General features: G+C 41.5%; 1 protein-coding gene across 1 annotated transcript in view; it reads right to left on the bottom strand.

The window, feature by feature from the left end:
• LCP1 (lymphocyte cytosolic protein 1) overlaps positions 1-14,468 on the bottom strand; it is a 52,468-nt gene that overhangs the window by 26,296 nt on the left and 11,704 nt on the right. Inside the window, exons 2-5 of the mRNA XM_028103754.2 lie at positions 4,698-4,784; positions 3,960-4,123; positions 3,663-3,792; positions 2,201-2,333 (exon numbers count right to left, since the gene is read on the bottom strand). Of these exons, the coding sequence (XP_027959555.1) occupies positions 2,201-2,333; positions 3,663-3,792; positions 3,960-4,123; positions 4,698-4,761 (491 nt within the window). The 5' untranslated portion in view covers positions 4,762-4,784. The remainder of the gene's footprint in view (positions 1-2,200; positions 2,334-3,662; positions 3,793-3,959; positions 4,124-4,697; positions 4,785-14,468) is intronic.

The raw sequence follows: 14,468 nt of genomic DNA, 5'->3' as shown, positions 1-14,468 counted from the left end.
TCCAGTGACACGGAATTTAAATTCTAGCAATACCACCAGCAAAGACAACAGCAATATAATCTGTGTGATCCAGTGTTTAGATATAAAATCAGTTATGCAATTTTGATTAGATTTTTAAACTCTCTACGGGAAAGGTTAATGTTCCTGAAATCATACTAATATACTGAGGCAGGAAATAAAGACCCCACTTTATTCATGCACCTAAGAAGCTGCAAAATCATCCTGCTGTCCTCAGCGTATTAGGAAATTCTGGGTAGAAAGCCAAGGCAAATCCTCCATAAGTACTTTACTTTCTAAGCTGTGAAAATTGTATATAAATGACTATATATATATACACTATGTGACCACCTGTACACTTCTGAGCTTATATAATGTCTAAATTTCTGACACTTGGTAGAACTCTATACTTCTAACTAAGTGCATGATAAAATGTTTTATATCCTGCTGAAGTCACTGTTGTATCAGTACTTGAGAAATTTCACCCACTTAAGTGTCTCTAATACACTGATCAGATATCTAAGGTAAGCAATTATTATTTGTGAAAAACTGCTTTTATTCATTTAGCATTGGTTTAACCTCCAATGGGTCATAGAAAATAAATCTCCTTAGGTCACCTCCATCTTATTTAAAGAAAGGAAGTTGAAAAAGCAAATCCAAAGAAACAACAACAAATTCAAAGAATAGTAAACTTGACTGTGGCTATTTGTTTTTAATGAGAAATCAGCATTAACATTTTTCCCTAACAATTTTTAAGTAACTGCCTTTTCTGTGGTGTTCTCTAAAGATGTATTTCTATAACTTTGTCGTGCGTGTATGTGTGTGTGTGTGTAACATATATTTAAATGAAAGGCACTTTTTTGCAATTCAGGCAAAACAAACTCTTAAGTCATTATTTGAAAAATCTGAAACTGTTGGTGAACTAGAAGCTGTGGGAGATGGTAGGAGGGAGGGGTGACTAAAAAGCAGAAGGTAACCTTGCTCTTGAAAAGCTTATGGTGCAATTATAGAGACAAAATATATGGATATGAAAAGTTACCTAGTGGTCCAACAGAAGAGCATTATAATGGCTCCCAAAGTACTACAAATATGTGCTTTGAGAATCCAGTGAAGGGAGAGACCCCTGGGGGATTGGAATAGACCAGGAACTGTTAGGGTAAATGGATTTCTATCAGAGGAGAGGATGCGAAAGAGTATTCTTAAAAAGAAAAATAGAAGGCCAAGCCACAGTTGCAGTTATGAGCAGGACGTGTGTGGGGAAGAATTAGGATGGCTGCTGATGCATTCAGTCATTCACGCAGCCATTCACCCAGTAGCCTGGGCTGGATACCTGAGTCACGGGGGTCCTTGGAGGTAAAACTAGAAGGAGACTGAGGGAAGATGACCGAGTGCGTTGGATGCCAACCTAAGGAACTAGGACTTGATCCCGAGGCTACATTTTTTATGTCTTTTTTTTTTCCAGTTGACGGTTTTTAACATGAAATCTCAAGGTGAACTCTAATAAACAAAACACCAAAAGCAGAACTGTTCTGCTCAGAGCAGGGAAGAAGGGGTTCTAAGTCTAATCTACCCATCCTTCCCTCCAACTCCTGTGCCCACCTGAGAGTGAGCATTTCAAGCCTCTTCACTAACACCATGTCTGACAGTGGTCTCAGAAGCTGCTAAAAGCAAGAGCTACAGAAGCATTTCAAAGACACCATCATGACCATTGTGTGTCGAGGTCTTCCGCAGACCAAAAATCTTCCTCTTTTTTCAGGTGTCCTCAGCATCTGAAGTGCACGTTTGTATGTACCACTCAAAAGGCCCTTTGCTGAAGGACTTGCACTGGGTTTCTTCAATTATCATGCTGCTATCATCAATCTATCTATTTTCACGGTAGGTCATGTTCGGATGAAGCCAAGTGGCATATATTTCAAAAAGAATTGCTTTGGGCCTTGTATTATTGCATCTTTATCTGTATTTATTCGTCTCTATGCTGTACATCCCTCTCCTCCAACCAAGCAATAACAGTTTCACGTTTCTCATTAGAAGTTGCTTTTGAAATTAGTTTGCTTCCCAAGGACCTGCCAAGTAAAAGTCCAGAAAGCAGTTCGGGTCCAGCTGAGGACCAAAGGAAGTTGGCCTAGGATAAACACAATGAATTGTTGGTATTCCTGAAAATCCCAGGAAAACCTCTGGAAACCAAGAAGGAAGTATTATTTACCAAAGGACAATGCCATCCCCAACGGCACTGAAGAGATCATTTGTGTTTGGATTCATTGGAATAACATGTCGACAGTCAGGGTCATTCTCCAGGGCTTTGTTTATCCAGTTGACAAAGGCATACTTCTCCTCCTCTGCAAGAAAATGATAAAAATGACTTACTTGCAAAGTAAAAATCTGACATAAACAAAATTATACACATGGATCTCAGACTGTCATGCCTAGGAGAGACATTGAGATATTATCTGGTCCCTTATCCTATCATCTTACATTCTTTGACATTAAAAAAAAACCTCAGATGACTTCGGGAACAGGCACAGAATCTCTGTTCACTCCAAGTCATAAAATATATGGCAGACAGATTTAGAAATTATATATATAATATGTAACTATCATATATAACTATATATATAAATAATGAAGATACATTTTATTAATATTTAGATACAATTTAAATATGAATGTGATCTCATGCTTATAGAAAAAACTCAGGCTATCTTTAGCCAAGCTAATTTAAATGTGAGATGATCACAGATAATCCCTGTAATGTCTTTGAGCTTCTTTATACAATCATAATGAAATTGCTATGAAATAAAACCTTTTGTGATATAATCTTTCTTGCCTATCAGTAAAGCTGCCAGAAGTTGATTTTGGAAGTTTTAATAAAACCTCAAGTTATGCCTTACAGCCCAGCACAGTGTTTCCCAAACTGTGTGTCACTGAAAACAGTAGGGTCCCTCAGAAGAATCCTGAGTCACGAAAGTTTGAGAAGCACTGCAGAAGCACATCACTGTCTTGAAGATTCATCAGGCATATTTATATAATTTCTGTCTTTACTTTAAAAAGTAAAACGTTAAACATTGTCTCCACAATCAAAGACCGTACTTAATCATGAATTTACCTTTAAGATCAGTTAATGTTTTGAAGAACTCAGCTTGGGATTTGTTGGATTACCGTCCTGTTTGAACTTTTAGTTTCCGTTAAGGCTGTTGGATGCCAGCCTTCAGAAGAAATATACAACTTCTTTCCAAATCAGTGAAAACACAATTTTTTTTTTTTGACCAATCAGCAGGCACTGAGAATTATTACGAAGTTTAGAGGAGACAGAAGCCTGAGTAGTTCATCTTATCCGTAAGATTTACAAAGGAGTTCTGGCAGCCTTGGCGTATTTTTTAAATGCTATTGAGATGATTTGGTATTGGATTCTACCTACGATTAGGAGTGCTCCTCCTACCTTATGTCCTTGGAACTGACCCACCAACCACAGGACAACAGGCGGTAGTCAACAAACTTGTGCTGGCTTCTTTGTTTGTACCCCTTAGGTTTGAATACCAGGTTTAGACTCTGTAATGCCGGGAAGGCACAGATCCTTTCCATATGGCTCCCTTTCCCACTACCCCGCCAGTCTCCCCTCATGCCGGCCCCCACCCCACTTCCACCATGCACCCACTGGGACATCCTACCTGAATAGGAGTGCTGGGTGCCGACACTAGACTGCTCCGAAGTACCGCCAATTGCACAGATCCCTTCCTTCTTGTTGATTGCCTTTCTAAAGGTCTTGGCAACCTCTGTGCTTTTTAGGCCATGAAAAACCTGCCAAAACGTAATGTACCTTTAGAAACCCAATCTGTGATCAAGAAAACCACAAAAGGAAGAATATGTAATGTTGAAGCAAGGAGGGTGGGAATGTATTTCTGGATTTTTCAAATTAAAGCCCCAGGTTTCAAATGCCATCTCCTTGTATTCTGCATCATACTCACCTTGATAAACTCATCAAAGCTGATCCTCCCATCCTTGTCTAGATCGCCTGTAGCCATCAGGTTTTCTGTGATTTCTCTCACTCTGTACCCAGGCAGAGGCAAGCAAGCAGCCTTGAACAAGTCATTCAACTCATTGCAGCTGATGTACCCATTGCCGTCGGTATCTGCAAAGCAAGCGGCCACCTGATGAAGTCTCAGGGCAATTCGGGTAATAGGATGAAGAGGTGAGGAAAGGCGAGTATGCTGGCGAGGCAATCATTTAGAGGCCACAGCCTGACCCCATGCAAGAGCCAGAGTCTCACGAGGGGCCTGTTTCTATGAGAGATGGACATCAGTGTCACTTCCAACATCCACGAGTCATCATGTCACAACAGAGGTTCTGGAAGCAGAATCTGAAGAGACTTATAGGAACAGATGGGAAAATAAATCACAAGCTTAGAGATATAAAGAAAAACTACGGAATTGTAGAAAAACAAAGGAAGCCAAAGAAAACAGGCAAGATAAAAATAGGGAGAAAAGCTGCAGGTGTGAAAGGGTTCATTCCATGTTTTGATAGAGAAAGAAGTAATTTTCCTAAAGTGAACCTTTCAAAATTAAGTTTCCCCGGCTCCTCTGGCCAATACCACTGTATTCCTTTCACTTGTACCATTTTGCTTACATTACCGTTTCATCCAATCTGTCCTGAAGCTACTCAGTAAAGAGGAGAATTATGTGACTTGAGCTGCCCGGTCTACTCACCAACTTTGGCAAAAGCTTCTCTGAGCTCCATCATTTCTTCATCGGACACTGATCCTCTGGCCATTTTTATTGCTTTAGGCAGCAGATCTGCAGAAGGAAAAGAATAGAAGGAATGACTTCTGTGCATCTTAATTCTTAAAGTACCACATTAAGCAGCAATCTCCATTTATTAAATGAAGAAATAACCCTCTGCATCCCTCATGATTTATAACTGTCTTTCCAATATGTAAGAAATCGCCTTATGCTTAACCCTCCATGTGGTGGTCTCCAACTGGCTCTCACCACTTTCTCCTCTCCCTGTGTATACAGGCTGCTCCTCACGTCAGGAGGTGGAGCTGATTGCTCTCCCCCTTGAATCTGGGCTGATCCTGCACCTGCTTTGACCACTGAGAAGGCAGAAGAAAGTGTGTCTGGGACTGGAACCTTCTGGCTCCTTCCTTTTGGAATGCCCGTTCTTAGGATGTTCCCTCTTGGAAACCAAGTGCCATGCTGTGAGACGTCCAAGCCACATGAAGCCAATGACTGGGCACTCTGGTTAACAGTCCCTGCTGGGCTCCCAGCTGACAGCCAGCATTGACTGCCATGCACTGCAGTAGGGCCATTGGAAATGTTCCCGCTGATTTGAGACCCTGGATGTCTACAGTCCCAGTCAAATCACACGGAGCAGAAAAGTCATCCAGCTGTGCCCAGTCAACAGAATCAAGAGACACGATAAAATGATTGTTGCTTTAAATCACCAAGTCTTGGAGTGGTGTGTTACATGGTAATATACAACTATAACACTGAACTTTTACATAAATGTCTTTTTTAGAGATGATGTCATGTTCACATTGAAAATTAGTATGTTTGGCCAAGCCAACAGGTAATTTTTATAACTTCAAAGGGAGTTTTCAAAGTTCTCTAAATATTTAGAGAAGGAGGAAGGGAACCTGACCCTCTAATAATTCATATATGGGAATCTGAGGGACTTTTGAAGTGTTCTTTTTTCAGAAAGTCTCGTCTTGTTGAGAAACCTAAGGCTAGTGCTGGAGTTAGTTGTTCTCCTTTCCCTGTGCTTTATTGCTGCCCTCTAGTGGGTAGAAAGAGAATGAAACAGACAATACAGTCTCCATGCCTCTAGCTAATTTCACACCAGAGTATTTCAAATTGGAGTTCCACTAAAGCTTGCTGGATTTCCTGGTGGGGAAGGAATGAGTGAGTGGGGTGGGAGTGTGGATGATGGGATATTTTTACATGGAATTATAATTTGAGCATTTTTGTGAAGTTATTGATTTTTAAAAATATATTTGTTGCAGGATATTGTTTTAAATGAATTTCCTTTTCTGTATATTCACAGCATTCTCTAGTGCTGTGCTTGTTCTCAGTGGCAACCAACAACCACAGAAAAACAACAGTTTTAACACTTCCACCCATAGGCCAAAAATGCCTTATGCTCAATTCTACAAAGCCGCATCTATTATCCACCAACCGACTGTTTCGTCATGTACATAGAGCAGTGGCTTCAAACTTTTGTTTCCCCCCAAATCCTTTGTTACCAGAGAAGCTTTACATGTAGACAAAAGCGAACAAGTAAAAAGAAAAACTCTGAGAGGCTGTGGTTGAAAAATCCCAAATGTCTCCCTGTAGCCACAAGCCCGCTTCCTGTCACCTTATGTACCTGGAGGAACTCAAGGGAGCATGATTTGAAAGTCACAGAATTAGATATTGCTGCTATTTCAATTTCTACAAATGTTTTATTATCCATAAAAATTTTATTATTTACCTTATGTATCTAAAAAGTTTCACTGGGTTCTCTGAAGGAAGGTAAAACTGTGTAGAACTTAACCATACAAGCAAACATGAGTTACACAGCACAGTGACCCTTGGGGACAGGCAATGGCTAGCTGACTTTCCTGCCATCTTCACTCCCTCTCCTTTTTTTGTCTGCCTTTCTCTGTCTCCTTCCTCCCTTTTTTCTTTTTTCATCCTTTCCTTCCATCCATCCTTCCTTCCTCCCCACCCCCCACCAAGCCTTGTCCCCAAAACAATTTGAGCCAGGTTACAAAATTACATCCAAACCTAAGAACTGAACGAATAAAATCATACAATTGTTTTTTGTTTTTTTAATATAACTTTTTAAAAAAGATTTTATTTATTTTAGAGAGTGAGAGAGACAGAGAAAGAGAGAGAGAGCATGAGCAGAGGGGAGGGGTAGAGGGAGAAGGAGAAGCAGATTCCCCGCTGAGCAGGGAGCCCCCGATGCCGGGCTCGATCCCACGACCCTGGGATCATGACCTGAGCCGAAGGCAGACGCTTAACCGACTGAGCCACCCAGGCGCCCCAAAATCATGCAATTGTTAAGGAGAAATAAACATGGGCCAAATAAGATAATGGCAGGGAGGAGCTTTTAATGCCTCCAAATCCAGAGTTAAGACTGCACATTTTGCTAGAAGGAGGCTAAAAATCTAGCTCCAAGTTCTCTAGAAGCTAATGCAAAAAGAAAAATGTCATCAGTTCCATAATTCACTCTGTCTATATAAGCCAAAGAAACCAATTTTTTTAGGGCTACACAACTGAGGTCTGATGGCAATCCCTTCACACAGGCCTCAAGGAGAAGACATTTGTGGGATGCAGTAAACACAAGCTTTGTGTTTATTATAATGTCTCTCAATGAAATCTGATGGCATAAATATATGTATTCCCATTCTGTAAAAACAGGAAACAGAAGCTCAGAGAAGTTGGGACACATATCTCAGATCACACAGCCAGGGAGAAGAGCAGCCAGGATTCCAGTTCTCAAATTTTCTCTTCACTCATCCTATCTGTTCAGGCTCAATGCCTTTACACTCGTGTTAGATATTCATTTTGTCCCCTCATTCACTCACTTAGCAATTATTCATTAGCCGTCTAATATGTATACTCCATGGGAGATTTAAAAAACTGTAACAGAGAGCCTACCCAGGTGTTCTAGCTTAGGAAGATCATACTTTCACGTGTTAGGAAAGCAAGTCCTCTGGGTTAAGAAATTAGCACATTAACTTTGCACCCTTTACTAGATCCTTGTGACTAATCTGGCCAGGCTCTCCCTTATGCCTTTTCAAATATTCCCTAGACATGAAGAGAAGGCTCTCCTCCATCCTATTTTAGCAAGATCTTTGATAAAATCTGATCTAAAGCCACTTAACACTTCTTCGTTCATGGATGTTCATGGGATTATGAAATCCATTCATTTACAAATATTTTCTGAATGTCTACCATAAGCCAGGTGCTGCCCCTCATTTCAGGCAAGGGACATCTACATTGACCTAGTTACCCTGAAAGCATGAAGCAATGTTAAAGGTTAAGGAGAATGAATGGGATCTCTGAGCCTAAACTTAGCCCTATCCTTTGACGTAGAGTTTTAGGTTGTAGAGCATGGTAAGAGACCGGTGAAAAACACAAGTAAGGTAAAAAGATGACATTTTAAGGGTCAAGAGTGGGACCAAAGAAGAAACAAAAGAGTTATAATATTAGGTGAGAAAGAAAATCTAAAGATCATGGTACAATGAAAAAGTAGAGAAAATGTTTTGGACAGAAATTGCATGGCCCATTCAAATTAAAGACCTAGAAAGGGGGGTAAAAAAGCATTATTTTAAAACCACGTGATTTTTAAACCATGGCAAGTAGGTCAAGGTGAAAAACATGAGCATCTGGAGAACTGTATTTTTCTAAGAGATTTATAAATGGGGAAGATCAACTTGGAGAAGCCATATAATCAGACAGTTGTCACATTTTAAAAATCCAAAATCCTTCAGTGATCAAAAGCTAAAGGAAAATTTATTTGAAAAGGTGAATTGGATGGGGAGCCTGAGTGGCTCAGTTAGTTAAGCATCCAACTCTTGGTTTCACCTCAGGTCATGACCTCAGGGGTCGTGTGAGATGGAGCCCTGCGTCGAGCCCCATGCACTGGGACTCCACACTTGGTGGGGAGTCTGATTGACCTTCTTTCCCTCCCCCTGCCCTGCCCGCACTCTTAAATACATTCATACATACATACAAACTTTAAAAAGGTGAACTGGAGAAGGAACAGTCAACAGCCCAAGTTACTGTGCTACTGTGTTGTTTTGGGTGCAAGCATGAGTATCCGGAGAGGGTCTCATTTACTATCAGAATGAGCAGTAAGTCCTGGAAACACAAGCCAACTTTTAGAGGCAGAAGGAACTTAAAAGAAATAATTGATTACAACTCCTTCATTTTATAGATAAGAAAACTAAAGCTTCCATGAGATGAAATGCTTTGTCTATGTACACATTCTCAAAGCAAGGCTGGAGTTTTAAATGCAGTTGCTGGTGAGCAGAGCAGGGAGAGGATGGAGGTACCCTTAATAGGGCCATTAAGGTTCATAACTGGGAAGAGACCCTTCACCTAATTGAACCGAACACGCAAATGGCAGCATGTTCACAAAACAGAGAAGCAGGAAGAAGAGGGAATTAAAAACATGCAGATGAGACCATTTCTAAGAAGGGTATTGCTGGGGTTAGAATCAACTATTAGGTACTTTACACAGTCTATTAATGTGTTTTCCTGGAAAAAACATACCCACTTCATGCCCATTCAAAGGTACGGGTTATAGTAATGGTAGTCAGACTCATAAGGATAGTAAGTTAGGGTTTCAGTTTGCAAATTACTGGCACCACGTTGGCGGCAGTCTCTAGAGAGCTTGCTGCAGTAATGGGATGTGCTGAGCCATTTGGAGCCTGAAAGAAGTGGCTGGGGAAGGCGTGTTCCTTCCTGGTTCCACTTTACCGCTCCTGCGTTAACTGCGGCCCCCTTTGTGTTTTTTCCAGTTTTACTGAGAAATCATTGACATGGATCACTGTGTAAGTTTAAGATGTACAGCATGATAGTTTGATTTACGTATGATCAGAAGAGGTTCGGCTAACATCCATCTTCTACAGATACAATAAAAAAAGAAAGAAGAAAAGAAGAAAGGGACTATTTTTTCTTCTTGTGATGACAACTCTTAGGATTTGCTCTCAACAGTTCTCCTATACACCACACGGTGGGGCCAGCCATGTGCATCACATCCCTAGGGCCTGTTTATCTTATAATTGGAAGTTTGTACCTTTTGACTGCCTTCCTCCAATCTTCCCTCCCCTCCCCCACCACCAACTTTTAGTAACCGTAAGTCAGATTTCTTCTTCCATAAGTTTAGTTCTCATTGCTTTGTTTTTATTCTTAATTCTTTTTAGATTTCACATGTAAGCAAGATCAGACAGTATTTGTCTTTCTGTCTGACTTATCTCACTTAGCATAATGCCTTCAAGGTCCATCCATGTTTTTGCAAATGGTAGGATTTCCTCCTTTTTTATGGCTGAATAATATTCCACTGTATATTCTTTATCCCTTATTAATGCCCTCCCAGAAACCATTTTAAGGTCTCTTGCAAGTCAGTGGTGAATTTTGGAACGCTGTTTCTGAATCACTGCCCAAATCATAAATCTAAGAAGACAGACTCAAACCATTCATCTAAGTCACATCTGGCTGCTAGTTTTCCTGTAAGCACTTAGATTTATTAAATCAATAGCTGTAAAATCCTAAGACATTCGGCCAAAGAAAGTACTGGTTGTTCACTTTTATAAGATTATTTCTAAAGTCCTAAGAAAACAAAATAACCCCCCAAATTGCAAAAGCCACAAAACCTGCTCATTTCCTTTTTTTATGTTATGTTAATGACCATACATTACATCATTAGTTTTTGATGTAGTGTTCCATGATTCATTGTTTGCATATAACACCCAGTGCTCCATTCAGTATGTGCCCTCCTTAATACCCATCACCAGGCTACCACATCCCTCCACCCCCCTTCCCCTCTGAAACCCTCAGTTTGTTTCTCAGAGTCCATAGTCTCTCATGGTTCGTCTCCCCCTCCGGAAACCTGCTCATTTCTTTACGTCCGTTAGTTTTGAGTCTCAGTTTAGAAGAGGCTGGTATTTTCCAGATCAGTAGTGAAAGAGAATTTCTGATAATGACTATTTAGATTTAAGGAACCTGACTCAACTTCCCTAAAGCTGGAACACAGAAACTATTGGTAGGAGATTACTATAGAACAGTGCTGTGGAATTTACAGAAGGAAACACATTCTCTAAAAATAAATGCAAAAATGTAAGTTGAATTTTCTCTGAGGAGTTTCCTGACTGATAATGAAAGGCAGCAGAAAAGGATGGGAGAAGGTGATCTGCCCAGAGTGAGATGCTCACGGGCTAGATTCCTTTCTGAGAGGTGGTAGCGGTGTGCTGGTCAGTATTTTGCTTTGCTATACTGATGCCCAGTTATATAACTGCCAGGATCGGGGAGGCATCTGGAACCTGACATCACATTGCCTAGGGACTCTTTTGAATGTGTCCTACTTTTCCTGCAACTTGACACACTGGGTAAAGTAAAACTGGAAACTCAGGACCCAGATTCCTAGCTCTACCTCAATAATTTCAATACGTAGACAGGAGAAAACTATACAGCTTCCAAACATTCAGTTAATAATCCAAAACAACATGTAATCGAGAACATCATTAATACTGCAATCTTTAGTGCTAGACTATGCTGCTTGAAGCAGAGGACCATAAAATATAGGAGTCCGAAGCAAAACAGCCCCAGGTTTTTAAGAAGCCATCATGATAAACTTCTGTGAGACAAGGAAGAAGCTTTGCTTCAGGTAATTCGGTCCCCTTCATGTTACAAAGTAGCCCACTGCAGGGGATCTAACCACCACCAGTAATTTACTGTATCTTCTTGGGATACCATTGGATCTATGGATACAGGTATTCCACAGTTTTACATAAAGGATGATTCCGAAAATGTTTTCTAAAAATGACTTTGTTTTTAAGAAGCCAAATAATGATAAATAGCCTCAAATATAGATGCCCATTTAAAGGAGCTCTTATGAGTTCTTTTGTCAAGTCAAAATCTCCTTTGGATAGTCTTTTTTCTCCCTGCAGATACACTGATTTGCCCACGGGCTGCTCCAGAGCACAGAACTTGTATCTCTGTGGCCTTGGAGGTAAAGGTACCGAAGGAATGAGGCGGGGGCATGTACTCAGTGGCTTTCTTCTCTAGCTATCTCGGACCCTGTAAACCCTCACGGGAAGCCAGCAGGTGAGATTACTCTAAACCTAGTGAACATGTTGTTCTCGGAGCCTCTGTGGTCTGATTACGGTTGAGGGGCTTTGGAAGCTGTGTAAAGCAGAGCACATAGACCTCGGCTCAGTCTCCAACCACGGAGTGCCCATCTCCTCACCTGCCCTCCCCAGCACACCCCTGATGCCACCTGTTTTCTACCGAGTTGCTCAGAGCCATTACGGATGTGACACAGAGCAAACCTCTTGCAAGCCGAGGGGATACTCCAGGCTTGGGGTTGTGGAGGCCCTCGATGCCTTGTCATCTCTCACCTTTCCTAGGGTATAGACAATGATGCTCCTGGTGTTAACATCTTGAAAATCTGCAGCTACCCTTCATTCTACATTCTACCACAAGGACTTTAAGATCCAGACTCTTCCCTACTGAAACTTCAGGGTATCCTTGGATCATTTCAAATAGCTGAATATTATTACGGACTAGTAGATTATCTACTATTCAATTATCTCAATATCAGACACCATCTGTTCATTCACTGTTTAATCATTCATTCTTTCTCATCCTCTGTGACTATATGTGCAAAGCACAGCTCTGGTAGCTGGACTATGAGCATGGGGGTCACAAAGCCTCGGGCTTCAGGAAGCCCACAGTTACATGTCGTTTCAAATGTGATACAGAAATTATAGGTCACTCATTGCAAGATGGTTAATACAACGCAAAAAGTTTTGAAGATGGAAAATGAGTAAGTGAAACAGGGCTGTGAAGGGAAAAAAAAAATGACTAGCTAAGACTAAGAAATTAACATAGAAACTTACCAAAAAATAAAAATAGCAAACATCTAAATCAGCCATGCAAGAAGGTATCCAGATAATTTATACTCCTGTACACCTCCAAGGAAACCATAACCGAAATAACCGGCAGGGAGTGGGACAAAGTGCCCAGCATGGGGGCCTGGGAGACCTAGGGTACTACCTGTCTGTGGGATATCGGGCTCCAGTTTGCCTCCGTGGGCCTTTTGTTTCCTCATCTATAAATTGAGAGATGAAATCCCTTCCATGTTAAAAGTTCCAAAAGTCTGGGGTGCCTGGGTGGCTCAGTCAGTTAAGCAGCTGCCTTCAGCTGGAGTCATGATTCCAGGGGGCTGGGATCGAGCCCCGCGTCAGGGTCCCTGCTCAGTGGGAGCCTGCTTCTCCCTCTCTCTCTGCCGCTCCCCCCTGCTTGTGCTCTCTGTCAAATAAATTAATAAAATCTTTAAAAAAAATAAAAAGTTCAAAGTCTATTCACTAGCTGGTAAGTGCACAAGTTAGAGCCCGGAGAAGGTGTATTTCAAATGGACCCAGAAATAGGGGGAGGGGTCATCAGGAGCTGTGGCAGTCACCCCGATGGGCCTTCTCTGGGAGGCGCCGCCTCTGAAAAGGACCCAGCATCTCCCAGCCCCTCCTCGCTCCTGCTCTTACCTCAGCAGCAGGTAAATCTCTGTCCTCATGCATTCCGCTCACTGACCAAGGCGGATGCCCACTGCTTGGCTGCTTAGCACAGAGCAGGGAAGTTACCAAAGCAGCACGTGGGGACCTGTTTTCTGAGATGTCACTGTGAACAGCTTAAGACCTGCTGATCCGGTTCACTCCCAGTTTCTAGGCAAGACTGTATGCAAACTGTCCCAGAAAGAGAGCCATCTACTATTTTCTTAAAAATATCCAAATAAGGAAACCCTATAACCCCTCTGGTGTCTCATATCCCTACCTGTAACCTAAATCTTTTCTGATATGATTAAAGCTTTCTCTCTCCTGGGCTATTCTCAGAGGGAATTATAGAAGCTGCTCAATTCATAAAATTCTGTCACATGCCTTAGTGATCGCCACCAAGGCTTTTAAAAAAATTCTTTTAACCTGTTTTTGGGGGGCTTATCTTCAAATCTTTAATAGTTTTCTTTGCTATATCTGCCAACTTCCTTAAATGATGACATAAGAAGAACAGAGTCATAGAATGTAGAGGTGAAGGGACCATAGAGGTTATCTATCTGGCCACTCTTCCTGCCACAGAGGAGTGAAATGACACCCCAGTTAAAGGATGCTGTCACCAGGCTCACTGGGACTGGAGCCCAGGCCTCCGTATTTTTCCTCTTTATAAGTTTTCAAACTTAAGAAGTAATGCTGTTCTTTTTTTTTTTTTAAGATTTTATTTATTTATTTGAGAGAGAGAATGAGATAGAGAGAGAGCATGAGAGGGGGGAGGGTCTGAGGGAGAAGCAGACTCCCCGCCGAGCAGGGAGCCCGATGCGGGACTCGATCCCAGGACTCCAGGATCATGACCTGAGCCGAAGGCAGTCGCTTAACCGACTGAGCCACTCAGGCGCCCAGAAGTCATGCTGTTCTTTAAGGAAGACCTGCTCAATATACAGTAAGAGTAATTCCCCCATGATTTCAAATATTTAATAAATATAATTTCATGTGTTTCCTGTACATGAAGAAGAACTTAACCTAGGTATTGAGAAGGCACTGTCAGGCTACAAAGGTCCTAGGTCCTAGGCTACAAACAACAGGTGTCAAATCCTATGTACAGGTACTATTGGCACCTTCTAGGTTATAATGACCAAGGCTAGGCAAATGAATTCTTCTGGGTGTTTTTTCTTGACTTTGCATTGAGGCCCTCTGATTTTCCTTTGCAACCAAAATAGCAAAC

The sequence above is a fragment of the Eumetopias jubatus genome, unplaced genomic scaffold (assembly GCF_037043125.1).
Source record: "Eumetopias jubatus isolate StellerSeaLion01/CBP00866 unplaced genomic scaffold, mEumJub1_p1.0 scaffold_3, whole genome shotgun sequence".
NCBI lineage: Eukaryota > Metazoa > Chordata > Mammalia > Carnivora > Otariidae > Eumetopias > Eumetopias jubatus.
Note: the sequence above shows the minus strand (reverse complement) of the source record. Positions and strands in the feature narration are given on the sequence as shown.